The 11,506-nt window shown below is 47.6% G+C and overlaps 1 protein-coding gene across 1 annotated transcript in view; it reads right to left on the bottom strand.

Annotated features, from left to right (window-relative positions):
• Nucleotides 1-10,095, bottom strand: part of CREG2 (cellular repressor of E1A stimulated genes 2) — a 41,568-nt gene extending 31,473 nt beyond the window's left edge. The window contains exons 1-2 of the mRNA XM_030827862.1: nt 9,486-10,095; nt 6,006-6,175 (exon numbers count right to left, since the gene is read on the bottom strand). Of these exons, the coding sequence (XP_030683722.1) occupies nt 6,006-6,175; nt 9,486-9,926 (611 nt within the window). The 5' untranslated portion in view covers nt 9,927-10,095. The remainder of the gene's footprint in view (nt 1-6,005; nt 6,176-9,485) is intronic.
• Nucleotides 10,096-11,506: the final 1,411 nt, after the last annotated feature.

Raw genomic sequence — 11,506 nt, 5'->3', positions numbered from 1 at the left:
AGCATAAATTCATTTGGTAAAGGGGCATGTGTCCATACTTATGCCATTGAGGGAGAGGGAAATGAAGAGGAGAGGGCGTTGCTGATTGCCAGTGACTCTTTTAAACTAGACCGTTATTCGCCATTTGCCATTTTAACCTGAGCTGGGAAACAGATTCCCACCCCTAATTCATCTCATTAATTAAATGAAGACATCACAGCACCCAGGAGTAAACAGAATAATTGGATAAAACAGACTTTAAATAAACTAACAATTATTAGGCAAGACATGTTGGTAGGCTCCGGCTTGTATGGGTATGACGTCTGACAAGTGGAAAAGCCACCTTCCTTTCATGGCTTTTTAGCCTAATCTTTTAGCATTTTAACAATATTTAATTGTCAAATAAAGATTGAATATATTCAACATATGCAATGTGATGATTTGATGTTCATACATATTGTGTGAGCATGGCCACAATCAAATGAATTCATACATCCAATCCATGCTGTACATTAGATCCCCAGAACGTGTTTGTCTTCTAACTGAAAGTCAGCACCCTGTAATCAACATTTCCCCATTCCCCCCTCTCGCCTGGTCCCTGGGAACCACCATTCTGTTGTCTGCTTCTATGAGTCGATTTATTTAGATTCCACATATAAGTGAGATCATGCAGGATTTGTCTTTCTCTCAGACTCTAATCTTGACTTCATTTTACAAATGACCTAAGCCACCCTGAGCCTAAATCACAGTTCTTAGTAGCCTTTACTGGAAACCCAGGAAATGCATATAAGGCAGCTTAAACGTCCTCATTATCCTAAAGCAGTGTTAGCATCACTCAGGCGCTCCTTCCCCTAAGAGGTCCTAGGGGAGGGGCAAAGCTGTCCAGGCCGATAATACGTCCCTCTCATCCTTGCCCTTCAAGCAGTTGAAAGTCACTCTTCTACTATAAATTTGCAGGAGTTCGCACTTTATAACAGTCTATGTAGAAATCTATATACCAAATCTATATCAGCCGTGATGGCTGTGCTCACCTATTCCTTCTTCACCATTCTTGGAGTACCCTACCTCCAGTCAACCATGGATCCAGAGGGCCCTTAGATATCTTCCCCTCCCCTCTTCATCATACCAGTGGGAAAAGTGACACCCTGAACCGGCAGGGTATTTCATTCTAGCCCAGCAACTTTGTTCTACAGAAATCGCCAATCTAGCTGGGCACAGCACTTTGGGAGGCCGAGGGGGGGGTGATCACGAGGTCAGGAGTTCAAGACCAGCCTGGCCAAGATGGTGAAACCCCATCTCTACTACAAATACAAAAATTAGCTGGGCACGCTGGTGGGTGTCTGTAATCCCAGCTATTCAGGAGGCTGAGGCAGAAGAATCGCTTGAACCTGGGCAGCAGAGGTTGCAGTGAGCCGAGACTGCACCACTGCACTCTAGCCTGGGCAATAGAGTGAGACTCCATCTCCAAAAAAAAAGGAAAGAAAAAAGAAAAAGGAGAAATCACCAACCTAGTACTTTTCCAGCTGAAAGTCACATTCTACTTATCATCCAGTCAGATTCACTTTCCAAATTATCTCCTCCAAAAAGAAGGGCAGGCCAATAATGCCCAATTATTATGCCCTGGGGTGGGAGTCAGGACAACTGCGTCCCATTAAATCTAGGAACTTTATTGTGACATTTTAGGGAAAGTTCAGGGAACTGTGGATCAGGGCAATGAAAAGATCTGGAAAAAATTCCTAACTAGGTGGGATGAACTAGCCCAGGCTGGACTTGACAGGTTCATTTAAAAACTCTTTAAGGTCCCTAGAAAGCTGTAAAATATGAAGAGATGTGCATTCCTTTCATCATTCTCAAGATATTGGCTTCTCACGGCTGTGGTTAGGGAAATTGCATCTGCTGAGCATTTTCTTCATTAAATTTCCTGAGACTCTTGGGGTCATGGATACTCAATGTCCTTCAGCTATTTCAACGTGGATCTAACTTTATCTTTAAGACACAGGCCCGTTAATGGATCTAAATATCATTTTTGAGTGACATGACTTGTCAACCTACATGCAGGGATTGCTAATGGAAAAGCATTTTCTTAACTCCATGCCAAAGAACATACATCAGCTTTGACTACAACAAGCTATCAGGTTGATGCTTTGAATTTGATAAAACTAGATATAAATCAAATATTAAGTCAATCAGTAAAGAGCCAGACACCGCTATTTATTCTTAGAGGGAGGCAGGCCCCTGGCCATGAAGGGCGTCCTAGGCCATATTAAGGATTCTGTTGCTTTTCCTCAGGATCTGATTTGGATTTTAAGAGAGTACCCCAGCTGCTGGATTGAGGATGAATTCAAGGTGATGAAGAGTGGATTGGGGAGACCAAGTAGGGGCAACTGTAATATTCACTCTTTTGAATAGAGAAGAGTTGAATGTGTGAAAGCTTCTATCTATCTATCTATCATCATCTATCTATCTATCTATCTATCTATCTATCTATCTATCTATCTATCCATCCTCCATCTATTCATCTATCATCTACCTATTCATCCATCCATCATTTATCTATCTATTCATCCATCTATCATCAATCATCTATTTATTATCTATGTGTAATCTATTTTTTCATTTATGTATCTGCTTATTAAACATGTACACATTATAGATAAAATTGTCTGGCACCAAAGGGAGCTCTGAAAGTAGCCTGTCCTCACAATAGTCTCAGACTTGCATTCCTCCTTCCCTAAGCCCGAGTTGTTTTTGCCCCAGTTGTTGGAGGCTTCTTGCTCCCGGGCTGTATCCTTGGTGGAGGTGGCACTCACCAGCCCATGCTGGTGCAGAATCTGCAGTAACCGGGGCTAACCTGATGAATGCAGGGGCAGGCTTGCAGCTGAAATGCCCCCTCTCCCAGGGATGCCCAGTAGGCTGTAGGAAACGGCCGCGAAGGCACCCCCTTTCCTTCCTCAGAAGTCAGTGGCCTCCCAACTTCCTCCCTGCCCAGTTCTGGGATGAAACAGGGATGATTCACGCCCTCCCCAGCTGCACAGACTAGCAGAAGAACAGGAGCGCTCAGAAGGCACCACATGGGATGGTTAAAAATGCTGTTGCAGGCCAGGTGCTGTGGCTCACACCTGTAATCCCAGTACTTTGGGAGGCTGAGGCAGGTGGATCACCTGAGGTCACGAGTTCAAGACCAGCCTGACCAACCTGGTGAAACCCCGTCCCTACTAAAAAAAATATAAAAATTAGCTGGGCATGTTTGCATGTGCCTGTAATCCCAGCTACTTGGGAGGCTAAGGCAGAAGAATCACTTAAACCAGGGAGTTGGAGGTTGCAGTGAGCTGAGATTGCACCACTGCACTCTAGCCTGATCACAGAGTGAGACTCCACCTCAAAAAAAAAAAAAATAATAAAAGCTGCTGCAAATTTTCCATGCACAGGATGCACAGGATGGAAGGCAGTTTTTATCGTTCTGAGTATGAGCTGCCCTCTGAAGCTGAGAGGAGCAGGTGGCCTTGACTTGTCGTTATCATCATAAGACATGGGCGCTTTCTTGAATCTCCCTGCTCCTGTGGGAGACGCTGTGAAGCTCGGAAGCACCTGACGACGAACTCCGCCTTTGCTGGTGACCTCTTCAGGCCCGGTGTCAGGCAGGAGGGGCCCCTTGCTGGTACCTTGCCGGGCTGTCCTTCAAAACTCTACCCAGGTGTTTGGGTAGCTGCGGACACTTCTACCAGATGCCTCGCTACGCTCCGGTGGCCCTAGGAACCCCTTGCTTGGCTTGTTTATTCAGGGCTCTTTTTCAATGCCAACCACATGGCTTTGACTTGTTAAGTCCTTGTGTTCAATATTACCAAGATTCTGAAGGTAAACCTAAAATGTGATGCTCCACTTGGAATGTGAACCTCACACAGGTGAGTCACATCTGGGCTTACGCCGATTATGGGAAGTCGTAGACCCTAGGGTGACAAAAGCCCCATTGCTTGGTAGGCTTTGCATCGAAGTGTGATGCTTACTAAGGCAAAACTTGGTTTTGTAGGCATTTATTTACATCATATGTCAATACTTCAGAAGCTTAAACAGTGTCGGGGGTATAGCAGTTCTGGGAAACAGTTTTACAAGAAGACATAAGCTAAGGGGTACCCACGAGTGTGTCTCATCCTTCCTCTCCCAGGCCAGAGTAACAGGTATGCTGAGATGCTCTTGCCCTTGGCCCCGGGGTGCTCACCTCCAGCCATGAGCTGCCTTACCCAGTTAGCCACGGGGCTGCACAGGTGTTTGTGTGTCCTACATGTGGCCTGCCATGAAGAAGGTCCGCAAACGCGGCTCTAGGCCATGCAGGCAAGTCTTCCCCAGGGACTGAAGGAAGTCACCCTGAGATCCTCTCCCCCGTGAGGACCTCTCCTAAGTCAGATTTCTCACTGCTCCTAGCTCCAGCTCCTGCTGCCATCTGCCTGAGGGTTGCCAGTTGACAAATCCTCCCCCAGCTGGAGTGCTGCCGCAGCTTTGTCCCAGGTATATATTCTGTTGCCTGTCCCCAGAGCGGCTGTGCTCTGGGTTCTGGGAGCCACACGCTCCAGCATGACTGCTTTCAGGATACCTGAATGAGGAAAGCCTGGGAAGCTTAGAAAGGTATCCTGGATTGGAAGGCCGAGGCAGGTGGATCACCTGAGGTCAGGAGTTCCAGGCCAGCCTGGCCAACATGGCAAAACCCTGTCTCTACTAAAAATACAAAAATTAGCCAGGCATGGTGGTGGACACCTGTAATCCCAGCTACTTGGGAGGCTGAGGCAGGGAGGATTGCTTGAACCTGAGAGGCAGAGGTTCAAGGTTGCAGTGAACCGAGATTGCGCCACTGCACTCCAGTCTGGGAAACAAGAGCGAAACTCTGTCTCAAAAAAAAAAAAAAAAAAAAAAAGAAAGAAAGAAAAAAGAATAAGAAAAGAAAAGAAAGGTATCCTGGAAATGTACTTCTAGTAACAGTAAGCTTGACTGACCAAGAACAGGGAGAATATTCCATGAGAAAGGAAGTGTTTCTTTTCCTGGCTTCTTGCTGTAACCTGGTGGGGAACAGGGTCAGCTGAAGTGTCTTCATGTGGTCTGTCGTGGCTGAGGGGAAACAATGGCTTATCCAGGATGCATCTTGCATTGTATAGTTGCTTTGATTAGCCTCTGTAAGAACTAATACATTGTTTGGTTATTATGTTTTCCGTGTTGTGCATAAAGAATAAGAGAATTTCACAGATGGGATGAGGCCTGTTGATTTTCTAAAGCATCACTACATTTAGGTGGAGTGACTAAGGTCCTGGAGGTTAAAGGGCTCACCCCAGGCCATCCTGGACATTTGCTGCTCCTCTGGGAAGGATAAGGGGATCTCAAATGCAGCCCCCACACCAGCTCCATGCACACATTTCCCGGGGAGGACGCGAGTTCAGGCTTTGCATTTTGAATTCAGATAAACGGGCCTGCATCAATGTTCTGTTAATGCTTAAATGTCTTTAGAAGCGTTTTCTTTCAGAGAGCTTTTGAAAAAGTGAATTAAAAAATGCTGGCTCCTTATTGCACATATCTCTGGGGACAGGATAGAAATAAATTGGAAAGACAATATATAGACTCTGTGTTGCATGACTCTGTGTTGCATGACTCTGTGCTGGGGAGATGAACTATTGGCTCTTCCTTTACCAACCCTCACTCCCACCCTCGCCCTTTTCCATAACAACAGGAGCTGTCTGGACTCCTGCCAGTGTGGCACAAAGCATTTTGCACCTATTTCCAACACTTGCAATAACCCTCGGAGGCAAAGATTATTATTCCCATTTTACAGATGAAGAAACTGAGGCTCCCAAAGATCAACTAACTTGCTACGAATCACACTGCTTGGTGAGTGGCGGAATTCTAATTTATCTGATTTCAAGGGTGAACATCAATGTGCATCTCAGAGATCTGTTAAAGTCATGTGACCCAGAGAGAAACCCACCTCCAACTCTCTGTCAAAAACTTCCCAAGACCCGTGTGAGTGAGGGCAAACCATTGTCTACCTGCAGAACTCCCCTTCTGATTCTGGCAGCATCAGCGAGGCCATGGGGTTTTTCATCAGATCAGCCACCACGAGGTCCTTGGCTGTCATGTAGAAGAAAGGAATCCCAGTGCTATTGTTGAAGGGGCCATCACTGATGGGCAGGCAGTTCCCAAATGGCAGTCCTTGGATCTAACAAACACCAAAAAAGGCTTTTTCAGTGCAGAGCTGTGGTTTGACTTGATCTGGGAGCTTAGCTTGTGCCTCTGGCTAGGAAATACAACACCAGGGATGGGGGGAATCATAGCATCACAGTGGCTCTGACAGGTAGTAAATCAAGGTAAGGTGGTCCCCAGTCTGCCCAATTCACTCCGTGGTGGCTCTAGAATTTCTCCATAGGAGATGCTTAGCAGTGGCATCCTGTTTGGAAGGGGTGGTGAAAGGATTCTTCTTGAAGCTGCCTGTGCATGGCAAATATACTCACTTTGTTAAATTTCTTGTTCTTTTGGGGAGGGACAATGACATTTATGGGGGGTGGCACTAAGCCTTCTCCTCAAGCTGCCTGTTACAGCCCCACTGCCTTAACTCCAAGGTTAACTGCCTCTCCCAAGTTGTTAGCAACTTTAGGGAGGATGTTTAAGTCTTTAACATCTTGCCTGCTCTTTGGACTTCAGGAACTTTCTATTATTGTTTCTTTTAGGGCTACATCACTTTCTCATTTATTAGTTGCATTTTTTATTGTAATCAATAATATTTCATTGTATGACTCAGCAAGTAATGAGAAATAGATTTGTTACCCTTTTTGCATAAAGGAAGTCACAGAAACATGATATGCCAATTTTTCTTCATGATCACCCAGTAGGGTGGGAGAAGGGTGGTGCTATAGTTTGGATATCCATTCCTCCAAATCTCATGTTAAATTCTGATCCCCGGTGTTGGAGGGGAGGCCAAGTGGGAAGGGTTTGGGTCATGGGGGTGGATCCCTCATGAATGGCTTGGTGCCCTCCTCGAGGTACTGAGTGAATTGTCCCTCTGTTAGTTTCCTTGAGAGTTCCCCTGAGAGAAGGTTTAAAAGAGCCTGGTGCCAACTGGGCGTGGGGACTCACCCTGTAATCCTAGCACTTTGGGAGCCCAACAGTTCAGGATCAGCCTGGGCAAGATGGTGAGACCCCCATCTCTACAAAAAGTTTTTTAAAAAATTAGCTTGGCATGGTGGCACACATCTGTAGTCCCAGTTACTCGAAAGGCTGAGGCAGCAGGGTTGCTTGAGCCCAGGAGTTTGAGGCAGCAGTGAGCTATGGTCACACCACTGCATTCCAGCCCTGGTAACAGAGCCAGACCCCATCTATAAAATAAATAAATAAAAATAAAAAGTGCCTGGCACCTTCCCCTCTCTCTTGCTTGCTTTCTTGCCATGTGATCACTGCACACACTGGCTCTACACCTTCCACCATGAGTGGAAGCAGTCTGAGGTCTTCCCAGAAGCAGATGCTGCGCCATGCTTTCTGAACAGCATGCAGAACTGTGAGCCAAATACACCTCTTTTCTTTATAAATTACCCAGCTTCAGGTATTTGTTTACAGTAATACAGATGGACTAAGACAGGTGGTATATCATGTTTCTGTGACTGCAGATATAAACAAAAATATTTATTTATTTATTTTACTAGTATTATTATATTTTTGAGACAGAGTCTCACTCTGTTGCCCGGGCTGGCCTTCAGTGGCACGATTTTGGCTCACTGCAGCCTCCGTCTCCTGGGTTAAGCGATTCTTATACCTTAGCCTCCCAAGTTGCTGGGATTGCAGGTGCATGCCACCATGCCTGGCTATTTTTGTATTTTTAGTAGAGACAGGGTTTCACTATGTTGGCCAAGCTGGTCTTGAACTCCTGACCTCGAGTGATCTGCCCGCCTCGGCCTCCCAAAGTGCTGGGATTACAGGTGTGAGCCACGATGCCTGGCCAACAAAAATATTTAGTGTTGAGCTTTTCCCCAATCCTGCCAGTCAAGCATCCCAATTTTCCATGATTTTATCCCTAACAAAGTGCACCTGGTTGTTACTTAGCTCAGAATTCAGGGGTTGTCTTTGTCCTTGAAATGTTGCATGATAATGGTGTGTAGAATTATAAAAGGCAGGGCTTTAATTTTTTCAGGAACATGAAATGTTAAGAAATCTTCCAAAATGGTAATATAACTTTGTACATATATCTCATTTTTCAGCTTGTCATAGCTGCCCAGAGTCATGCTTTGCATACCTGGCAGTACATTGTGTAAATGCTTTCTGAATTTATTGTTTAAATCAAATGTCAATAAGGATTAGAAAGAGGAACCCCTAACAAAGCTAACAGAAGGAAGGTTGAAAGTCAAAATATCTCTAATACATTGGCACTAGACTTTATTTAATTTCTTGAAAAGATTTGTGTTTTCAACTAAGATCAGTGTCATCTTTAATCTTTATGTCTTTTTAAGATGTGTCTTAGGAGTGCAAGATACAGCTGTGAAAAATCATCTAGATGTTGAGAATATCCAACTGGATCTGCATTTGACACTGAAGAGGTTAAGACCATTGCCAAAATCGAAATAAAGTTGCCATTTAGGCAGTTCTTAAGCAAAAAAGGACCTTAAAAACTAAACCTAATTTTATAGACGAGGAAAGCAAAGTGGAGAAGCCAGTGACTTGGCCACAGTCTTGGTGAGACCTAGAGATGGGGCAAGAATCTGGCCAATGTCCTATGCCTTCTATAAAATAATATTTGCTTTTTCTAGGAAGTAAATATGAGTTCACATTACTGCCTTGTAGCTCTTTCGTCTCTCTTAACACCCCCAAAAGCCTTCTGGAGGCATGGAAGTTACATCTACATTACTTATCCATGTCATTCTAGGTGGAATCATGTCTAACAGGTGAGTAAAGCATTTGCGAACTGAACAATTACAAGTGCAGCGAATAGCTCATTCCAGCATTTACACACTTTGCATAATAAGCCTCCTTTCCAGAAAAAATCTTGAACTCCATTTTCTTAAATGCAGATTTCCGTCGAAGCCCTGGTGCTGTCTCTCTCCCCATCCCCGCTTCAGCTCCAGGTCAGAAGGTGATGGGGAGTTTGGGTCTATGGGTTTGTGCCCTGCGCTGGGAAGGGCTGTCCCTGCCTACTCTGCGATTGCAAAGGCGGCTCTGGCTGCTTTGGTCCAGGTCTCGGTCAGACGCTGGTTAGGTGTCCGTCTCTCTGCCTGGCCACCTCAAAGTGGGGATTCGGTACCCAACCCAACCTGGCAGGAAGCCTGGTTATCCATGCCCCTCTCCCACCCTCCCCCGACTTCGCCAGGCTCACGGAGGCACCATCGCCTTCCATTATGTACAGTGTCGAGGGTCCCATCCAGCGCACCGGGCACGTCTGGTGGACCCGGATCCCAGTCCCGAGCGGTCGAGAGCACGTCCCAGTCCCCGTCCCCCGGCCGCCGCCTGAATGCCAGGCCCCCTTGCGCTCCCCGCCGGGCGCTTACCTTCTCGTGGGCGGACACGGTGGCCAGGCAGCCCCAGACGCTGGCGTGGGCCAGGGAGCGGGCGGTGGCGGCGCGCAGTCTAGGGCCCGGGGGCGCACCGGCCGCCTGGCCGCCCTCGCGCCGGTAGGAGAACATCCCGGGCGGCGCCGGGGGCGGCCTGGCGCGGGCTGCGCCCGCCTGGGGCCGCAGGTGTGCATCCTCCTTGTGAGCCGAGGCGGGGAAGCTTTGCTGCCAGATGCTGCCCGAGTCCTCCAGCAGCGCGGGCATAGCCTCCTCAGTGGAGGCGCTGTCCAGCTCCTCGTCCACCTCGTTGGTGATGGCCCAGGACACCGAGCTCACGATCACGTAGCCCGCGGCCGGAGATAGCAGGGCGCTGCAGCACAGCAGCCAGGAGAGGCGGGTCCCCGGCCGCGCGGGCCGCCGGCCGCGGCGCACGGACATCTTGCAGGCTGCACGCCCGGCCGCCGGGGCCGCCAGCAGCGATAGTGCCGGGGAGCCCGGCAGCGCCCCCCTGCGGCGGAAGCACGGAGCCCGAGCCCCCTTCTCACCCCCGCAGGATCCCCGGGCGCGGTCCCCCGCGCGAGTCCCGGCGAATCCCTGCAGCCGCACGCCAAGCTCAGAAGTCCAGGCTCGCAGAATACCAGGTTCCACGCACACGCCGCGCATCCTGCGGAGTCCTCCTCGCGCGCCAGGTCCAGGGATGGGTTCGTTTCCTGCAGGATGGCACAGGTTCCGCAGCCAGAGGGTGGGCGTTCAAATCCCGGCTTAATACACGCCTCTTGCTCAACAGCTGTGAGACCTGCCAAGCCACTTAACCTCTCTGTGCCCATTTCCTTCATTAGCTGACGAAGATAATATCTACCTCTTAAGGATGGTGGATGGGACGGTTGAACGATTAATATTTGAAGAGGCTTAGAACAGTGCGTGGCATAGAGCAAACGCTCTACAGTAGTCCCTTGGTATCCGAGGGATATTGGTTCCAGGATCCCTGTGGATACCAAAATCCAGAGATGCTCAAGTCCCTTATAAAAAAATGGTGCAACATTTGCATATAACCCATGCTCATCCTCCTTTAATATCTAAATTGCTTATAAAATGCCTAATACAATGTAAATACCATGTAAATTGTTGTTTACTCTCTTGTTTAGGAAATAGGACGAGAAAGAAAGCCAATATATGTTCAGTACAGATGCAATCACCATTTTTCATTTTTTATTTTTCTGGTGAAAGGTCTTGCTCTGTCCTCCCAGGCTGGACTGCAGTGGCACAATCACAGCTCACTGCAGCCTCAACTTCCCAGGCTCAGGTGATCCTCCTGCCTCAGCCTCCAAAAGTGCTGGGATTACAGGTGTGAACCATTGCGTCCAGCTTTTTCTTCTTCAAATATTTTCAGTCTGTGGTTGGTTGGGAACCCACAGATAACGAAGGGCTGACTGTATTTAGTTAACTAGACACAAGGTAGGGATTGTTATCATCATCTTATTAGAGGTCAGAAAACTGAATAAATGGTGGAGGTAAGATTAGCACCAATTCCATCAGATGCCCATTCTCTTTCTCTGCAGGGACGATAACCCTTCTTACACTTCGCTGTGTCAGGAGGGCATCGCAGCCAGTTCATCTAATAGCAGAATCAAGTTATTTGCATTTAAGCTGAAACAAACTGGCCGAGGCCACATGGACAAATACCACCTTGGCCAAGCCCCTCATTCCAGGTCATCAGAACTCCGGTCCAAGCCCTGGAAAGGAAAAATGCGGAGGAATATTGCAGGCTTTTGGCTGTTTTCTTTTCTTTTCCTCCCTTCCTTCCTTCCTTCCTTTTTTGAGACAGAATCTCGCTCTTTCACCAGGCTGGAGTGCAGTGGCACACTGCAACCTCTGCCTCCCGGGTTCAAGCGATTTTCCTGCCTCAGCCCCCCGAGTAGCTGGGACTGCAGGCGCCCGCCATCACACCCAGCTAATTTTTGTATTTTTAGTAGAGATGGGGTTTCACCATGTTGGCCACGATGGTCTCGATCTCTTGA

Source organism: Nomascus leucogenys, chromosome 14 (assembly GCF_006542625.1).
Source record: "Nomascus leucogenys isolate Asia chromosome 14, Asia_NLE_v1, whole genome shotgun sequence".
In the NCBI taxonomy this organism is placed as follows: domain Eukaryota; kingdom Metazoa; phylum Chordata; class Mammalia; order Primates; family Hylobatidae; genus Nomascus; species Nomascus leucogenys.
Note: the sequence above shows the minus strand (reverse complement) of the source record. Positions and strands in the feature narration are given on the sequence as shown.